The sequence below is a fragment of the Xiphias gladius genome, chromosome 16, assembly GCF_016859285.1.
Source record: "Xiphias gladius isolate SHS-SW01 ecotype Sanya breed wild chromosome 16, ASM1685928v1, whole genome shotgun sequence".
Taxonomy (NCBI): Eukaryota; Metazoa; Chordata; class Actinopteri; order Istiophoriformes; family Xiphiidae; genus Xiphias; species Xiphias gladius.
In genome coordinates this window covers 20,055,625-20,076,672 of record NC_053415.1, presented here as the reverse complement: position 1 = coordinate 20,076,672, position 21,048 = coordinate 20,055,625, and the positions used below count along the sequence as shown (strand labels likewise).

At 40.5% G+C, this 21,048-nt stretch overlaps 1 protein-coding gene across 5 annotated transcripts in view; it reads right to left on the bottom strand.

Annotated features, from left to right (window-relative positions):
- Window positions 1–21,048, bottom strand: part of dachd (dachshund d) — a 92,572-nt gene that overhangs the window by 18,002 nt on the left and 53,522 nt on the right. For 3 of the 5 annotated variants that reach the window (XM_040148592.1, XM_040148594.1, XM_040148596.1), the window contains exons 3-6: window positions 20,132–20,284; window positions 5,231–5,403; window positions 4,955–5,099; window positions 4,669–4,800 (exon numbers count right to left, since the gene is read on the bottom strand). In XM_040148592.1, coding sequence (XP_040004526.1) covers window positions 4,669–4,800; window positions 4,955–5,099; window positions 5,231–5,403; window positions 20,132–20,284 — 603 coding nt within the window. The remainder of the gene's footprint in view (window positions 1–4,668; window positions 4,801–4,954; window positions 5,100–5,230; window positions 5,404–20,131; window positions 20,285–21,048) is intronic. The other 2 variants (XM_040148593.1, XM_040148595.1) reach the window with 1 other exon arrangement.

The following is a 21,048-nucleotide window of genomic DNA, read 5'->3' as shown; positions in this document are numbered from 1 at the left end:
AAGCTTGCAACGCCAAGGACATAGGTAGGACTGAACAAAACACTATGCATTAAAGTCAGAAAGATGAAGAGAAGGAGCTTACACTGAACATATCGAACTTTTAATGATACTGTACGGAGATACCATCAATGTCAGTGAAATATTTACACCGCAAAAAGATCACAAAACTGATGCAGAAACTTTAACTTGACCCAAAGTCTCCCAACTTCCTTATAATCATTGCAAATGCTTATGCACAGAAGGAACAGAACAAAGACTACAAAGGGGAAAAATCACTTTTTTGTCTTTTTCATCTTTTTTATAACTATATCCCCTGTCTCTACAGGAGCCCCACAGCGTCCACAGGCCCTTGCCCAAAGCAGCTGCATAGTAATAGGTACTGGGACACTGGTACCTGCTCCACTTCATCATTCAGACTGTAAACTGGGACTGCAGACGATGCTTATTGAACCGGCCCTAAGCACATCCACTGGACATCTAGGCAGCATCCTGACAAAGAAAAGGCGTGGCAAATCGGCTTTGTCCATTGTGGTCACACCAGTGCTCGATGCATCAGCGATCGCTCAGTTGATAGCAGGTATGAAAGGATGCACCGCTAGGTGACATAATACACCGCAGGCTTCCATTTGTGCTTGGGAGGACATTATGAGTGCATCTCCTGTTTTGTCAACAAGGATATATAACGTTTACCAAGGAAGTGCCAATATCACATTACCAGTGATTCACCCGCTTTTAAAATATGGTTCGCAGAATCAGTTTACACACTGTAGGTATCTCTGAGTCTCCTGTTAGGCGTTTTAGCTCAGAGTAAAAGAGATGTGGCATGCTTAACTGCATTGGGAAGGCTGAGGTAAAGTGGTGAAATTTGTTCTTGGCAAAATGCTTAAACTGCCACATGGTATTTAAAGAAACTCTTACACTTCAACATACATGCATATGGCTTGTGTTTCAAACACCTTTTCCCCAAGGAAATAAAATGATGTCAAGTGTTTGATGTCCAAAGTGAGTTTACAGCCAAAGGCTTCCGTACCTTTCAAACTTCCCCTTGTTTGTCAGCTACCTGCTGTTTCACGAGACAGAGGCTTGTCGGAAGCTATCGCCACAGACTTTCTGTTTGAAGCAATTCAATTAGTCACATGTGAGATAACACTTAGCTTTCTACTAGCCTTTTTTCTCACACATCATCTAATCTCCCTTTTTTCTCAGGCAAAATTTGGACAAAAAATAATCAAGTTCAAAGAACAGCCCAAAAAAAAGAAAAAAAAACTACCATCTGGTTACTCTGCACTCGGTGACACAACTTTGGAAACGGTCTTTTTTAGACAACAACAAACAGCCTTTGTCCTTCATCACCAGAGATGACATGAAAAAGATGAGACATGTTCATAGGATATGAGTGATGTGACATTATAGTGCGCTGTGTCTCTGAGGTGTCTGGGTATTTAAATAGCCTCCATATGAGCTGGGGCACTGCATCCTTCCTCTGTGCCTACTGCTCTCTTCTAAGAGTGCATTGCAAGAGATTAATTTAATGCTGTGCCATGATCATAAAGATCAAACAAGTGGAGAGATATCATTAAACCATTGGAATGTTATCTCATTTATCTAAACAAACTGATGCGATGAACAAGCCTAATTAAAAAACTCACCATAAACAAAGCTTCGGATGGCGAGGCCTCTCCCCTCTTTAACAATGGAACACATTTATTTTATTAATCTAATGCATCATGTATCATATCATTACAGTTCGATATATCTATCATTAATTTTATTCCCTTCACTTAAAGCTTTTATTGGAATTACTTTGGTTATTAGTCGGTTCTAATGTATTGGTTACCTCTGAATCTGGCTGCTACAATCTCTCTTATCTCGCTGCATAAACCTGTGCATGTTATTCAAATTGCCTCATTTATTATGATAGCTTCCTCATGTAAATTGTGCTGACTGCTCGCCCTTGCACAGTCCTCATTAGACTAATGAAAACCTTCAAACGAAAAAACTAAACAACCTGCCAAATAAAGGTCTGGGGTTATTATGAAAATTACAACTGTGGGAGCCGGGAGAAGCTCTCTTCATTAATTCATGCTCAGCAAATTGGTAACTAATTTAGTTGCACTCCTCTGCATTAATGGGTTATTTTATAAAAATGTTTTCCACAGCCTGAGACCTCTGGTGCACACACTGGAGAGCTCAGAATCCTAATCAAGCCCAGTGACATATTAGGAATTGACAATCTCAAAGATAATACAGTGTGTGTTTGCTAGTAGATGTGTGTGGGTCAACTATCTACAATTGGTGTGGATTGGCTGGTCATTTGCTTTCTCCTCTAATACTGTGAAGAAATTACGGTCCATTTGTGTTGATTATCCGAGTATCGAGTAGGCACTTCAGTTAAGATGTGAGATCTCTGCTATTGAGGAAACATTCAGTTCGGTTAGTATGTGGATACTTGGTTAAACCTTCTTCTTTCTCCCTGTTTGTGTTCTAAATCTTTTTCCACACGCAAACACTCTTAAACAAACTTACACACACACACACACACACACACACACACACACACACACACACACACACACACACACACACACACACGCATAGGCAGTTTGTGACCCATAAATTCAGCTCATGATCCTGCTAATTATTACTATTCACTGCTTCACACACTGTGAGTGAAGGTCTAACACTGATGTTCACGTCTGCCTTGCCAACAGGGAACACACAGCCCAATGATTTCCATAGTGGTTTTAATATCATTATCAGCCGCACCCCACCCTGTATCACCCAGTACAGCACAGCATAGCTCAGCTAAAACCAACAGAGAATACTAAAATCTATTATTTGCTTCATTTTGTATTTAATCTGCCACGCTTAGGAGATTTCTATCTGTTTCTTTCATTTTCCTTTTTTTTTTTTTTATAAATGCCCAGCAAAACTATAATTAAATAATCCCAGCAATTATCAATAAAAAACATTTACTCTGGACAATGTGATTGAGGTTAACATTTTGAATAGTCTTCCCTCCAGATCAGAGTTAGTGGGGATAATAAGAAATAGCACATGTGAACACCACAAGTGAGGGCTCATTACTTCCCATATTTATGTAAAAATATAATAATTAATATGGTATATATTATAGATATATCACACAGGTAAATCTCTGATGTAATGCAAAATGCAATAATGCAAAATCTGTGTCAAAATCAGATTATACAAAACCTATTTCTGGTGCTAACAATAAGTAGTAGCACTTTTTAATGTTTTTTAATTACTTAGAGAACTTGGAGACTGAGCAGCATAATCAGCAGCTCTTTTACTGTCCTTTTTCCCCACTTTTTGTCAATGTAAGAATATTTTGGCCTGTCTACATCTGTTTACTGTAACTGCAGTGAACAGTATCCTGTTACAGCAGGGGTCATGGGTGCATGGGAACAGAGAATCTGAGTGAAAATTTGTTGAAAGTCATGAGCGTCTCTTGAGAAATGCAGGTAACATGCTAAAAAATTTGAAAAAACAACGCAGATTATCTATGGACTTTTATTGTAAGAAGGTGATTAAATGTCATCACAGCAGGTATAATGTAGGGCTGACATATGCTGTAAACATAAAGCATCTACAGTATGCAGACACAGAAACACCCTGCTTTTCCAAAACAGAGATTGCTGCAACCAACAGAATATGTATGACATGTCATCCAAACAATTGTACACATACACACACATCCACACATATTTGCATTTACCTTTGTTATTTACATTTATACAGTTTACCTCTCCTTAATATTTGATTTTTGCTCTAAAAAAGAATACACATTAAACTGAGAAACTAAGTCTTAGAGGGTCCGACTAGCTACTTCAGGAGTATTACAGTTACAGCGATACAATATATAACTGAAATAAACTGGAAGCAAGATGAATAAACAAAGAGACTGCTAATCCTGTCAAAGGCTTAGCATTTCTTAATATGTATCATCAATATTCAAGACCTTAAAAGATTTTCCAAAATGTTTCTTTTGGTGAAAAATTATACAGACTGTTTTCTGATGAATCAACAGTTTGTTTCGATTTTTTTTCCCAGTGATGAAATCAGAGTTATCTTCTATTGCAATTAGTACAAAAATGTCTTCCATCCAAGTTGATTAAACTTTCATGCACCCTGACGAACAATGGACTCAGAAAGCAGTGCTGCCTTTGGTGACACATTCACCAAATGTGGGCTTCTTGTCTCCACCGTTAGCTCAGATGCTCCTCCTGACTCCCCTGATTTTGGAATATTCACTTGGTTCAGACTTTTCTGCAGACTTACAAACCTGCTCTGCTCTCCATAAATTGTGAGCCTTTGTCTTTGTTACAAATTGTAATTCTGGGAATTAAGTCTTTTATTAAATGCTCCTAGAATAGAGCCTAGGAGCATGAGGGGGTTGTTGGTCCAGAGCAGTATGAATGTACTATTCAATCACTTTAATAGAAGGAACATTGAATAGAAGGAAGTACAAGCTAAATTATCAATCCCTAACTCAAGAAGAAAACTTAGAAAAGAAACACTTATCACTGCTCATTTTGCAGTGGGCATACTGAAAATCTTGTTGATACATACTGTATACTGCATGTATCGTGTAGAATACACCACTCTATCATACTTTTTTTCTTGAATTAATGAAACTTGACTCACCTTTGTCAGTGTGCATCCTCTTTGCTTCATGGCTCATGTCGTGGGCCAGGTCTCCCTCTTTAGGTCCAGGCGGAATGTTGGGGGACAGGCCTAGCAGGGCTTGGTTCATGGACAGGCCATTGTGGTGTGTGGCTGGGGTGACGGTAACAAAACAGGAGTGACATTACCAAGAAGACGTATTTCTACTCTGTCTTTGTAAATTAGACAAAACAACAACAGTTTGCACGGCATATTTGGCTTTTTTTCTGAGCGACTAACTGCATGGCGAGGTAATATATAGACATACGTATCCTGTCCGAGGAGCTTTCCGTGTGGGCCGGGGAGCTGGACACACTGCTGCTGCGGTGGGACGATGGGTGACTGCCTGGCCTCCTGTTGTCTTCTAAGGAAGGAGCAGGGGAGGGACTGTCTGGCACACGTTCCTGCAACCCCAGCAGCCACAAAAACACATACCCAAAATAAATATCCAGTGTATACTGAAAAATTTTCACCAAAGGCAGGAGCAGGTTATGTTTAAAAGATCTAGTGTTATGATATTGCAGCTTTCTGTTTTAAAATTTACCTTTATAACGGAGGTGACCATTCTGGAGGGCAGACTCTGGCCCTGTGCTGCAGCGGCCATGTTTGCGATGGTGCTGAGGTGGTTCATCTGGCTCATCGCCATGGTGACAGAGGCTGGGGGCAGGCTGACTGGGATCAGGGGGTGTGGCATCATCATGAAGGGGAGTTCCAGGCCTGAGACACACGAAGAGGTCGTTGGTTACTCAATGATGCATATTATGAGTGAGCTATTCACAGGGGAAACTTCTGAGGCTCTGTCAGAAAACTCAGAATCTGCCTTTGTTAATTCAGTCAGTAACTTCCACCACTGAGATACCCTTTAAAATTGGTGTCCAATAACACTAAAGCTTTACACTGCAATCCATTAGAAAAAAAAGGGAATAATTCAAATTAATTGCTTCTTGGGTATCCTTCCATGTTAACATAATACACATAAATGTTTTACAATATATGTTAATAATAGATTCTACTGCAATAATAATAAAGAAAACGGGGATGATAACTATATACATAGTCATTCAAAGACCAAAGTTTACACAGCAATAAAGTTGCATCAATTATTCTATGATGAATAAAAAGGGCACATTATGGAAATTGTCTCAATATTTACATATAAAAAATATCACCGTAAAAACAAAGGCAATCTTGAAAGCCATTACCGAAATGACTAGTTAAATGTGCTAATGACAAACAAGTACTATCAGACTACAGTATGGCAATGACTTTAGGCTAATTATAGCAGCCTATATTCCAGACCAGAGAGAGAGAATAAGAGAATGAGACCAAAAAGAGTCACTTTCGGCTCGCACAATAATGGGATTTTCATTTCTTTCTCTTTTATATGCACACAAATTATTCCATTACAACATCAGAGATATCTTACAAATGTTTTAAATTATTCAATTGCTGTCTGGCAATAGACGCCTAATTGGGAAAACTGAAGACATTAGTAGTCTGAAAATGTAAAGAATGTCTAATAAAGATACCATAGGGGGTTAGTAGTTAGTCAAAATGTGGCCCTGTACTGTGCTTCTGAATGGCTTAATGAAAACAAGCCAACTTTCAAAGGACATGAGCTCAGACAGAAGGTCAAAGCTAGGTGTCTGTAACGCCCCAACCAAGGCACCCCCTTCCCCTTCCTCTGCTTTATCGGGACTTTGAACTGGCAGGATCAAAAGTGACTGGGAACAGTTTTGGTCTTATTCCTCCACCACTCAGATGCTTTTCCTCAAATGCTTTAAAGAAAACCTCATAGACACTATTGGATCTGATTGAGCCTCTCTGTTGATTTTCACTCCTTTTTTTCTCTCTTTCTTGGCAGCCTGGTTCAAGGTAAAAAGCTGCGTGAAAGAAGGAGGGAAAAAAAAAAAGATATGGCACTACAGAAAGCTGATCCACAAAACAACTCCACTCTTCTTTTCTGACAAAACATCAGTAGCCAAAGGGCAAGGAGATCTGCATGCCGAAGCCTCTAAAGAGAAGGACACTGGTTGAAAATGAAAGGACATGAGAAGTACTCCTCTCTATCATTCCCCTCCTTCCAAAAGAAGCATTGATTTCCATAAGAAAGATGGCATGCAGTTTCTCAGTGACGAGAATTCCCAAACAATATAAAGCAGGGGAGATTAAAGAAAGGCGGAAGCCAAGCAGCACCTTGTATCAGCGACTCTGCTGTAGCTGAGACTGAATCAATTACTACTCAGCAGGCTAAGCTCAATTAAAAAACACCACAGAGGGCCTGATTGCGGGGGTACTTACTGTAGGACAACATGAAGAGGTCTGGGCTACCTATCAGTCTTTCAAGGCCACTCAAGGGCCAGAGTGGAGAGACTTATTCTGCCTTTGAGGTGGATACACTACACCCATTCAATCAAATAAAGCTACATGCATAAAGACACATGGACTTAAATGACCAAAATTTTCACCAAATCAATTAAGTATGAATGGGAGGTGAAGGAACAACAAAAAAAAACACAAATCAACTCGTTATAAATGACATTCCTCTACCTTTCGGTTTCTGTGTTATAGCCTGTACTTGATGGTATCTGAATTTCAGTGATGCGTCTCCACCTGACAGAAAGCCTGGTGGCAAAACACTAGACCTCTGTTCCCTCCAGTGGGTATTAGTCTCGCTTTCAGTGTCTGTCCAGCCCCTTTCATGTCACCCCATCCTAAAGCAGTGTTTCTCCCATAAAGGCCCATTCAGGCCACTGTAGGGGAATGTGCCACAGACCGACGAGGGTCCACCAAATCCCTTTATTTGTAGCTGAAAGGAGCCAGGTGAGGAGGATATTGGTTTATTCAACAAATCTGGCATTTTTGCATGACAGTTAAGTGCTTTTGTTTCATTCATATGCAATTTCTTCCCATTTGCTCGATTTACTCTTGTTAAATGAAAGGATTAAAAATAACTGCAGTCCACTGCCCTGAACAATTCTTCGCTTGGTAATAATATGCAGTGATTTTTGTGTATTTCTTTTCCAAAATAAGAATCAACATACATAAGTGATACTCATTTATCACTTGGATATTATGTGGATATTCCAGTGGGCAAACCATCAGAAACATATTTGTCAGTTTCTGTTTATCTCTGATACAGAAGTTCAGACCTGATGCGAGGTGAATTCCCATAGGCCCCCCTCGCTCCTGAAGGGCATAAACAATACATTTGGAGTAATTTACCTGAAGTAAGCCTGAGGGACCTGCAAAGGTGAACTCCTATTTACCATCATTAAAACTACAAATCACTTAATACCAATATAAACAGCTCAGCTATTATGTCGTGCAGTGCTTGGGAGTTCATGCATGGATGAGTAAAGATCTGAATCACAGAGGATGAATTGAATGAATTGAATGAATTAAAACAGCCCTTGGTAACAACATGATTAAAAAGCTGTTACATCAGAACCAAAGCGCACAGCTGACGGCAGGTCCGATACTCAAAAGAATCAGACTGAAAAAAAGATTGAATGTTTTTAAATGATTAAAAAGAAAGCAATTTATTAGTAATTTATTTTGATGACAGAAATGACAACCCACAGTGATTTGTGCTGCAGTTAATCTTCATCTAAACAGGACTCCAGCCTATCTGGCCTCCTAATCCTACAGAGGAAAATAAGTAAAAAGAAACTAAGCCATTGTCATTGAAAATGGTATGGAGGTTGAAGCCAGCCCCTTACCCTTAACTCTGTTGCGGACAGATTTCCCCTGACAAAAATTAAACTAGCTCCTACTTGGCACTTTATTATCTCTTCAACTCAATGATTTATTGTTTGTGGAGCGAAAGAACCAAAGAGAGGGGGAAGATTACATTTCCAGCCAAAGCTCAGGCCTGATCTCGTTTTTTACTCCCTCTGTCCAGAAAAAAAGCTCCCAACAAACAATAATGTCAGCTGTAATTGATCGGAGGTCGCCGGCTGGGCCTGCAGTAAAAGCGCACTATTTAAGCGACAATCGGCCCTGCGCTCTTCAGACGCTGGCTAATGAAGCTGTCTGTCTGGGCTATTTACCTTCTCTTAAATGGAAGGGGAGAGATGTACTGTAAGAGACAGGGCTGGAGAGGATCTGCCTCTCGCTCCCGTGAAATAGGACCTGCACATGCCTCAGGAATGTATAATTGGTTGGCGCAGCCAAAGCTGGGGATCCGGTGCTAATTAAATGACTTGTTTAAAGCCTATCTGTCTTTGTTTGGGAGGCTCTGGGCTTCAGAACAATGCATTGTAAATGCTGTTGTCAAACAAACATTCCTGGTTATCCTTTGATTTGAATTGAACAAGACAAAAGGCTGATTTGCTCAGTGCTAAGCCTTTGGTTTTCATGGTGTTGAGATATTTTTCCTCTTCTGATCTGTCAAACTGAACAGGACCATTCCAGTCAAGCAACTAAATGGACTGACTCACAGCACAATGCATATGCAGTCTGCTGAAGCAAAACAATCTCAGTTTTCCTCCTAATTGTGCTTGTAAAATGCCCCCATGTCGTGTATGTATTTCTCAAACAAAGGTGAGACGGTGGTGCACACACATGGAGCCTTTGTTGTGGTCATATCAAGGGTTTGCACACCAGTCCCCAAAGGAAATGAATGGCTCATGAAAAAGTGTCTGTCAAGCAGCAAGACATTTAGAGGTCTCTCCATAGCACTAATCAGCTATTCATCTTAACTATAACTGTTAATCTCCTCCAAAATCAGAAGCCCTGCCATGTGAGCTGGAGGGAGCCTTATAGCCATTAGATCAAACATGAGACACAGCCTCCATAAATATGCTGTCTGGCATCATGGTGCCACTTTATACAACACGAGTGCATGCCTATATATAAACAGAAACACAACTGCTCTCACATTAACACACACACAAAACAAGAAAAAAACAGACACACACAGATGGCAGGTTCAGTCAAGGCTGGTGAGTCCTGTTTCTCATTAAAATGGGGGGAGAGAGGAAGGTATTGAGCTTTGATGTAGCCACCCACAGCCCCTCAGTGTCATTGAATGAAACTTTGAAGCCTTTTGTGTTTACGCAGTTAATGTTGATAATAAAGCAAACATCTTGCCTTTGTTAAATACCTGCTGCACACTCATGTATGCTCACACACACACACACACACGCAAACAAAACATAAAAATAAAAAAGAATACATCATAAATAGAGAAGAGACATGTAAACATGAAACATATGGGCACAGACAAGACAGTGATGCAGTTTACAGTAGATAGTAGTGTATACACACACACACACATGAGCCAGAAAGAAAAAAAAAAACACACAAAAAAACAATATGCTTTACATTCCAAGAGCCACGATACATTGGATACACACGCAAACGGACACATAAAAAGAATACATCTCGCTATAACAAAGAGAGGTAAACATGAAAACATATGGGTACACACTCAGACAGTGATGCAGTTTACAGTAGATAACTGTGTATAGGGTGGTACACATGGAGCAGCCGCCAGAAAGAAAAAAAATGCAAACAAAACATACATTACATTCCAATTCCAGATGATTGGATACATTTCAAGCTCATTCACATCAACAAACAAAATGTGTTTAGCATTCCAGGATAAAGAGATACACTCTCCAATGATTCAGGTGGGCAAAGATTTCCTGCCAAGATACCTAATGTAATGTAATGTAAGAGAAACCATGATAACAAAACATTTCTGGTTTGATGAGGTAACATAATTGCTTTCCTACCCAAACCACTGGAGTGTAACATGTGGTAGAAATTATCAAGGAGACAGACAGAGGTGTTTGTCCTTTAAGTGTATAAAATCTAAGGCTGGCAACTTTTATAGGATAATTTAAATCCTCAGCTCTAATGGCATGCATTCCTTATGAAATTGAAAGATCAATCATGTCTGCGACAGATCTGTTGTGAAAAAAGTTCTTCCTATCTTTGAAGAGAAAATGCTAAACACGTTTCGCCATCGCCCCGCCCGCACTAGCCCACGTTTTAGCTGTCTATTTGTCTCTTTGCTGAAAATGTTAACGAACAGGGCAATAATCAAGCCATATGCTTGCATGTGGCAAATCTCATTACAGTAAATGACCTTTACCAACCAATGCCAACATCCTTGTGCTTGATAACACTGAGCGTATAGAGCGGGGGAGACAATGGTGGGTTTAGTTAACGCAATCATGCACATGGCTGGGGGTGGCCAGTACAGTCAGGCCTTCAGGACAGATTAACAAACAGTGTTCGCTTCTGTAATTTGGGTCAGAACCAGGCTCACTTTACATTTGTCACACATCACTCTTGATAAATACACAACATCGGTGTGAGAGCAGCAACATCCAATCACTGACAATAAGCCGTGGCACAGAAAGTGATGTGAGCAGAAGAGGAGAGCAGACGGAGAGGAGCGATATTACTAGCAGCTGTTACTTCTGCGGGTGCAATATATTCAAGCCCAATCAATAAAGCTCCTACAGACAGTGACACCCAAGCAGACAGAGGAATCATTTTCATCTGATACTTAGCAAAGGCTCCCCCTTTTAAAAAGATTGCTTTCAGTCAATGACAACCAGTTGTCATTTGACTAAGGCTCCTGAAATGAAATATATTGACGAGTGTTATCAATCACAGCCCACTCCTTCGTCATATCACTTTGGTGGGAGAGAGGGAGATCAGTTTGCATGTGGTCATCAGATCGTCAGTTTTAATTACAAAATTAGCATCACTACCTCCTGCGCTCCCACTTTCTCCATTACAATCTCCTCATGAGAGAAAATCGGTAATGCTTTGTACAGTTTATAGTTGCAGTACTGTTTGATGTGTCTGTCTGTAATGTCAATTTTACATCACAGCAATCCAGGAAAATGTAGTTAGTTTGGATTTAATTACATTTAAGTGCACAGATTAAATAAAAAATAACACTGTGCTGAGGTTATTTCAATTATTTTTTTGGAATGAATATTTTGTTAGGGATTCCAAACACAATTTATCCAGAAATACCTTCCTCTGTTTGTTCACACTGTGAAGGACATGCTGAGATTGTGAAATTCCTTAACATTGTTTGAACTTGCTTGCTCTCTCTCTCTCTTTATCTTGGTCCCAGAGGAGCGGCTGTGTGATGGCGAAGATGTCTGGGCTCAGTATGGCTGATAGCTCTATTTGGATGAAGGTTCCCGTATCATAATTGAGAAGAAACACCTTTCGTTTCAGGCAACCGACAGAGTGCTTTTGTGGAACAGAACCAACTATTTCTATCACACAAATGCTCTTTGATTCCCCCGTTGATTACTGCATAGGCGAGCAATGGAACATTTTTACAGCGTAATCACAGTAAAAGAGATTGTCATTTTCCTGTCGTCATCACTGTATTGTCATTACTGTTATTGTGTACACAGTAATATTACTACTCTATGCTAATGTGTCCTCTTAGACATAATCATAGTGAAACGAGAGCACATGATATCCAGGCTCTAATGCTGCACCATCTTAGCGCTGTATGTGAAAACTGCTCCACAATCTATACAATTACACGCTGTGTATATTTCACATTACTCCAACCTGCGAAAGCTCATCATCACTGAAAGGTTGAATGTCATTTATTACACGTATCACATTTACACCAAGTGACATTGTCTTTTCAAATTGTGTTGATCTCTTCACTTTCAAAGGTCAGCCCCTTCCCTGGCTAAATTTAACCTGACAGAGAATAGTGAGGAGGGGACAGCCGAAACGCATGCATCACCCCCACATCAAAGCGCTCCAAATTAATCTATCCAATTAATGAAGAATGAGGCCTAATGTTGATGAGGGGTGACAACTCGACTGGTCAGTTGTTTTTTATAGCTCTGCTCCTGCTATTGTGAACTAACCACAAGAGACAATCAAACAAATATTTCCATGACACGAGGTTTGTCTAGCATGTTTGCTTTCCTCATGTCTCCTCCCCTCTATAACGCCGCAACACCACTGCCACTCAAAGATGATAGAACGTGATGTGGATCGTTACGGAAATAATGTTTAATCAATTCCTCCAGTTATTGTAATCTATTTCTGCAGCTTTCTGTGTATGTGTATTTTGTAGCTACATCACTGCGCCTCAAAATTTCCCAATCATGCATATTCAAGTATTACGCTGATGCTTAACAGCCGACTCAACTGGAATTAGAACGAGGACATTAGACTTCATTAAAAAGAGAAATCATTATCAGGTTTATCTTTTGAAATGTCTATTAAAATGTGTGTGTCGTTCTTCACTTATCTGTCACCTGGCTCCCATGAGCCTGGCAGACTAATAGAGCAATGGTGATGGCCAAAACCCAAGAGAGAGACAGAGACCCATCAAGCTCTTCACTCAGGCTGGAAGGCTGTCTGTCTGCTCTGCTACTCTCTGTCTAGCTCAGTGCGTCTGACTCAGTTACCACCATTACTCCCCTTTATCCCAAACACTGGCAGCTTAAACAGACCCTATTTTGTCCAGTTCTGCCTTGATATCAGCAAAAAGAAAATCAAAGCAAACCACACTGTAATGGCATGAATCAGACAAGACAATAATCTGTTACGGTGAAAGAAGTGTTATGATATGTTCGTGAAATGAATTCTATTCAGCCTATGGCTACAATCTAGTTTCTCTCAAGAGCTTCGGCTGACAAAGGCTCCCACAAGAGAGCTAGGGAGGAAGATGGATGAAGTTGCCCCTAGACACTCATATCAGGTCAGTATGTGCTTTATCCCCTAATGGTTAAGGTTAGGATTGAGTAGGGGGTGATACTTGATCTGAGCCGGAGGGCCATTGTTCTGTCTAGAGGAGCAGGAAGTAGCCACCATCCTCCATCATGGCCCAATTTTAGTTGCGCTGGGCCACCAGCACTGGTGCAGCTAGCAGGTTGGAGAGTGCAGCTAGCTAGTTGGATGTGTCCTTCCACCCAGAGAGCTTTATTATTAGAAAGGACATAAACAGACTAATTAAATCGCAGCAGTGGAGCTGGGCTGACAGCTGGCGCAGAGAGTGTGACCAAACAGATCCCTATCAAAGTGCAGAAGCAGTGTCTCTATATATGTCCTGCTTTTGTGTGCATAAATGCATGTGTCTGCTGACATGCATGCCTCTATGTTCTGTACGTATACATACATGTGGGGCTGTTAAATTTACCCATTTTAGGCTTGTGCTTATTTTATAATTGATGACTATCATTTTTTCCACTGTAATTTCACTCATACACACTGTCATCTTAATGTCTTATTTATCGGTCTAGCGCAAAGCACATTTACTCAATGATATGATCCAAAATGGTACAAATGCTATCCAGCAGAGCAGTAAACACTCCAGTAATTAGTGCATGGTCTCCAGGCTGACTCCGCTCAGCTCTGCAGCATGGCCAAGCGCGGACCCCATATAGAGAGGAGCCTAGTTATGCATTGATCTCAGAAAATTAAGGCTAACTGTCCCAGATTGCAGCGTCTTGATGTACCTTCTGGATGAGTAATGTACTTTACTTGTATTGTTTGTAGAGTAAACAAGGTGATTTGGACTTGCTGTGCTTTAAAATGAATACATCTTGAATAATTAATGATGCCCCTTAAAGCCTTGTTATCTGTGTGACCGCGAACACAAAACCACTGATGATGAGAAAATATGGTTTTAACAAGTCAATAATGGTGAGTGCAACAAGACCAGCCTAATCAATGAGGCTGCAACGTTTGCAAACAAGGACTTGAATTATAACGCCAATAATTGATCTCTTCCATTTTTTCCTCTCTCCTTTGTGTGATGTCATTGTTTATTGATTGCTTCCTGTCAGTGAGGGATGATGGGAAGTTTCAGAGTTTGTTTTTGCTATGACTTTTGCCCCCCCCCACCCCCACCCACACCCCAGCCCCCCCCCCGCCCCCACCCCCCTTCCTCCATTTGAAATTTGCAAGCTGTAGCACCAGCTTAACCAAAAAGGATTAAGTCCCATACCCAACTGAGAACACAGATAATGCTCAGTAATTGGTAAAAAATGAAGATGAATGGGACAGCTAGATAAGGACCAATTAGCTGCTGGGAGTGTACAGCTGTGGTCTCCTCACAGAGCGCTCTCAGGGGCCAAGGCCCCCTCTTTCTCTCTCACGTGAGCACGCACACACGCACACACACACACACACACACACGCACACACACACGCACACACACACACACACACACACACACACACACACAAACATGCAAGCGTGAGGGTGGGGCTTGCAGAAATTAGCCTGATGACCCTGGGAAGAGAGAATGATGCTTCCTCATCATCTCACCCACAACCTCTTCCTCTCAACTCTCAGTCAGGCAACACTCCAGGTACCTGTCAGCACCCGTCCAGCTTCAGCCTAGCATGTGGCTCTCCACTCCCTGTTGGGCGCAGGCGGCCTGGACTGAAGCCACCGATACAAGACAAAGGGCTTTCAGTTTTGAAGGAGTGCTGCAGAATGTAACTGTTTATACAGCTTAGTTGTGGTGTTACATGTTTAGGATAGATTTAAAATGTGCAGTAAAGTCCGAAAGTTAGCTGTCACCGTTGTGTCTACTCGTTTTCCTGCAGTGCTGTCTGTCAGGGAGCCGTTTGGTTGGCATGTCGTGGCATCATCTGGATGATGACAAAGGAATTCCCATATCTAATTACAAACAAGATTTCAGCTCCATTAGAGTTGTGCGGTGAGGAGTCAGATGAGTGGCAGGGCAGCACCCAGTGGCCAAAGAGAGACAGAGGGTGAAACACAGAGAAGTAAGTGAGACAGAGTAAAAATGAGACACAGAAAAGAGGACAGGGGTGAATGCTGCCTTATCCTTTCTTCCCACTCATTTTCGGAGGGTCTAAGAAACACTTTATTTTTCTTCTGCAGCTGAAAAAAGCAATTCCTCTTCTTGAAATTGGCAGGTGTTTGTTAGTGGGCAGCTGACAATATTTTCTCTCCCAGTAATGAAGGTTGTGGCTGGGGTCAGTGCACTGGGAGCGAATGGCGGGCTGTTTATCCCCTTCAAGGCCCTGCGACACACGTGTTTTGCTTGGTCTGTGATCTGTAATTGTGGCATTTCCTGAGAGGCACAGGAACAATCCACATTGTGCTTTGAGAGGGCTCTGTCTGCCCAACTAAAGAGTGTAAGGAAAAAATCAAAGAAAGACACCCCCACACACCTCTCATTCTGTCTCTCTTTATATTTTTACCACACTATATCTCCATCTTTTTATCCACCTCTCCCTCATATACTCATATACTACAAACATACCTGTTTCTCTTCTCTCTTCTCACTCAGGATGTTTGGTTATTTTGGCTGAGAGTTGAGCTGGCTGTTTTTTCCTTATAATTAATAGCATTGATGCAAACAGGAGGGTCTAATTGTGATGAATATTTAATGCGAGGGAGAAACATTAGCCTGTTCAGTTTACATCAACACAAAGACAGCGACGGGCAATCCAACTCTACAAACAGAACAGAGTGTCCTTCACTGGCTGTCTCTGCGGTGCTTTGCTTTAAAAGCTTCAAAACACAAGATATGCTTCAGACACACACTGAGATGAGGCACCTGTATTTCAGCTCGAGAACGTTTTTCTTCAATGGGTTTATGTAGTAGAGCTTTTAAATGGATCTATGTACTTAGTGGTATTAAGAGAAGCATGCTCATTGTCATATCAATTCATATCATGCTTGGTAACATAATTTGTGTAAGTAAACACATCCATTTGTGTGAGTCTTAGTTTAAGCTGGATGATGATTAAAGTCCAGTCCATTTCCTCAGAGCAGCTGCGGTCTGAGTCTGTTAAAAACAGCATGAAGTCATACCCCAGGTCAGTGCTATGAACCACAGTCAGTCCAGTCCCAACAAAGCTACAGCCAAATACAGTTCTCCTTCTGCTCACTCCATGCTATATTAGTCAAGTGATTTATAAGTTTAGATTTCTATTGGATAAAAGCCTTGAGAGCTGGACATATTAGGCATTCACAGTCCAAAATAGTTTATGAAAACAAGCCACAGTGAGGCACTTTTGGAATGTTAAATAACTTTGTAATCATGCTCTCTTTTAAGTCAGTTCAAATTTTTGCAAAATGACAAAATGCTTCCATTAAAAATAAACAAAAGAGTGGAAGCCCGGGGCTAGTTGAAGAAGACAGCATACTGCTGGCTGTGTTTCACGGCCCTGCAGTGCAGAGCAGGCCATATTTTCTCCAGCGTATTATCAGGATGACTCCTGGTGGCCACCCTGTCACAGGAGAGTGCTTGATATAAACAAGAGATTGCTGCGACACCCAGTAATCAATATTAGGATGGTTTCAGTACCAAACATCATTTGTCTCTGCGACCATTCCTTTGACCAAACGAAGCATTAATTCAAATCATAAATCTGAGCTGATTTAAATCCGAGGAGAGTGAGGGAGTGAGAGAGGCCCCTGTCTGACTGCCTGCCCCTAATGATTTATTTTCTACATTTCTGCGAGCGAGAGATTTGTCCATACTCACTGACAGGTCACCTTCAAATGCCAGTGGCAGACTGTTCATCACCATGCAGACGAGCATCTCATCGCTGCGAGTAAATATTAAAGGAAAAGAATCCAATTGATTGTGGATGGGGCCGAGAGGCGTCACTGCCATATATTTCACTCAGAGAGCTAATGCTGTGGCCCATGCACCCAGACCTAGAGCTGCTCCCCCTTGCCAGAATTATGATTCTACCGGGAGCCTGTGTGGCTGACTGTGGGCTCAAGGTTACAATTTAAATTGTAAAAAGATAAAACAGTTTCTTATTAGCTCCATTGCCACAGCCTTGCAGTTGGTACTCACATTTATCTTTATTTCCGTGACCTCGTATGCTCGTATTCTCTTTTTTACACACTCCATTCTCTCAGAGTGATGACCTCACACTTTATGCATTTTGCATTGTTAAATCTGCTCAGAAACACATCCTGTTTTCATCTCGCGTCAAGTATTACTATTGAAATGTGTTCAGGAGTCGAGCCATTTATTACTGTAAGTGAATCAAAACCTCCATTTAGCAACAAAAGCTACAGGGATTACATTTGGTCTATAATTTGGAACTGGCATGAATCCACACTAACATACATTATCATTCTCTTTAATACACTAAGTGGGTCTGTGTGATATTACGAAAATCCTTCTGCATTTTAGGGCTAATAATTAATTGAAATGGCACATAGTGGAAAAACCAAGGCTCTCACAGCAATTCAATTAGACCTTGTTAAAAGCTTATAGCTTTGGGAAACTGTGTTCACAGTTTCACTTAGCTATTAAGAATGTTTTTTTTTACACTTCAAGACAAAACAAGAATTAACTTACCAAAGGTAACACTTACAGTGCATAAAAAATGAACAAAACCAATATTTCAACATTTTTTAAACAAAATAGCAGCACAGTGGAGAAAGAGTCGTGCAAATCTTTGGTTTAGGACCAGCTATATTTATAGGATCATTTATTACCTTTGGCAAATAGCTTATTCTTTTTGGTCTTGTATATCTGTTTGACTGTTAATTAAGCAGCATCCCAAAAGCTAGGGTTTCAATTAAATTTGGTAGAAAGTTAGGGAGTGGGTCGCGGAACAAGGGATAAGCTTGTAGTGTGAATCTGGAGCAATGGTGCAGACATTTGCCCATTTGTAAAACACAGTTTGCCGCATGACTGTTGAACCATGAGATGTTTTTTTTTCTTTCTAAATTTGCATTCTTGGCTCTAGATGAATTTATCAGTATATGACACATTTCATTTTTGTTTGCCCATTTCAACCTTATTATCAGATAAAGTAAACAAAGTTGAAATCAAATATTTGCATAAGCCCTGAATTTTTTAAAATGAATTCATCAGGTATTAGTTTTATGATATGTTCTACCATATTCCAATAATTGGTTGTCATTTTCTTGTAGGCAAAAGGTGCACACATTTACATCCAGCAAACCTGCAAAATATTATGCGATTCTATCCATCGGTGGTGCTACAGAAACTTGAAACTTACAAAAAATGTAATCGTCACAACTCAGTGTCCTTAAGTCTGTCTCACTGAAAATTCAGTCTTCTACAAACCCTTAATTGTAAGGCAGGATTTAAGAATTTTTCAAAAATCATAGCTGGGATCAGACATTCTGCATGATTTTCAGTTATGATGTGTATTTTGATGCAGATGCGGTTGAGATACAAATCTAAAATTAGTAGGGCTGTCAACGAATATTCTAAATTCATTAATATAATTGAACTGTAAAAAAAACAAAAACAAAAATTTGATTGTGAAAATTAATGATCGATTGTGAAAAAAAAAAAAAAAAAAAAGCAGGACTACCGTGACTGACTGTCTCGCGAGTTCTCACGTGGGCCTGGGCCGCTGGACTGCCTGATGGACAGTAGTCACACGTCAGTTTCATTGACTGAAAATGAAATTTAGGTCAAGCTGAAAGGAGCAAATAACAACAACAACCCGGTGGTAAAGATTTCACAACCCAATTCGGCCACAGAAAGAGCAATGTGCACTCTGAGCAAAATAAAAAGCCCCATTTGGAAATACTTCTGATTCTGGTCAGCAGACGACAAAATTGTTGCATGCAAGCTATTTAAGCTTAGCCTATTATTCCAGCTCTCGCAACCTCAGGGCACATCTTGAAAATATGCACCCAAGTAGTTATGTCTCTAGTTGTACTGGTTTGCCCTCTCATGGAAATTATGCGCAAAAATAGACATTGAATGTTTTTTTAGAAGGAATAATCAAGCAAATAGCCAATTCTGACAGCGCTAAAAGTTTGTCATTCCATATTTGTGTGAGCCCATAAAATTTTTGTTATTCATTTTATTATACGCCCTACCATTTTGTTATAATTGGCTGCCATTTTCTTGTAGGTGTGGTCTATTGGACATAAACTGCCACAATTCTTCAACGCATGGACTGAAGCTGACACTAAATTTAGTCGATGGGTGCACACATTCACTCCTAGCTATCCTGCAAAACTTATTGGTATTCTGTCCGTAGGTGGTGCAAAAGAAACTTGATGAATTTTAAACGGTCGTAATTCAGAAGTCATTAGACTCACTCGAAATGACTCCATGTACAAACTAATTTTAAATAAAGACTTGGGATTTTTTTATAAATCATGACTGTCAACAGCAAATCTGCATTAGTCTCAATCAGTATTTGTATTTTGATGCAGATGTGGATTGAGATGCAGATTATATTGTAAATGTTTAAACTTTTTTCTTTCTATCTATTATTAAAATTGTACATAAACGATTGTGAGGCAATGGGAGAGTTATGAGTTCTCTCAGTGTGTGTTGAAATGGTTCTAAGTATGTAAGTCTTAATGTGTGTGTTTATGTCTTTGTCTGTACAGGCACATATAACATTTTGCAGCAAGCATTTGCCTTCCATTTATGTGAGTATGGGCGTGTTTTTGTTTGTGACACTGTGTTTGTGAAGGGCATCCTCACCGACACTGGAGCTGAGGTCTCCGTTCTCTCCGTCGGCCCCATGGTGGTTGGCGTTGCTGTGGTAGCTGCTCATCGCCTCCAGCTTGATCTTCTTGACCTTCATGGCCTCTGCGATGGCTGCGTTGGCAGCTGCCGCCGCCGCCGCTGTCAGGCCTGGAGGGAGGAGGCAGAGGAGACAGAGCGCTTACAGACAGCCACATGTCTGCAGGGGCTGAGCCGCTGCACTTGCAAAACCTTTCCAAAACCTGGCCTGGCAAATAAAAAAAAAAACAATGGAGGAGGACTTTTGAAATAATAAAACAATGAATAATTTTATACACTATGTGGAATAAGCACCTAGGAGATCACGGCTTGGTTTTTCATCTTCTGACAGGGGATATCTTCACAGCAGGTTATCATGCTGATGGGATGGATCCCTGTGTGTGTGGCAGCATATGATTTTCATCAGTGTTTCACCAGCTCTGGCATTCCTTGCCACTATATTGATCTATTTGTACCTTGATGGGAATGGATGCAGTCAAGATAATAGTGCATGATGCAAGCATTTTTTTCTGTACAACTTATAATATACAACGTATGTGTATATGTAATGGAGCAATAGTGACACAGTGTCACACGGGAGGGTTCAGGGAGAGATAAACTGAAACAGGAGGTGAGAGAGGTTCAAAATCTGAAGAAATACAGATAGAGAACTGCATTTTAAAAACACTTCTTAGCGATGGTATTTCAATGATACCTTCTAATGTATTCATCAGATCGAATCACTCTGAATAATGCCTAACATTGGTATTGAAATTCATCACAGCTATATACTATAGTGTTTCATAATAAGAGGGCTCTTCCGAGAGTCAAGGCCAGTCATCACGCAGAGTGGAAAACCATAAACAATGTACCATGGGTTCAAGTATTTGATTTTT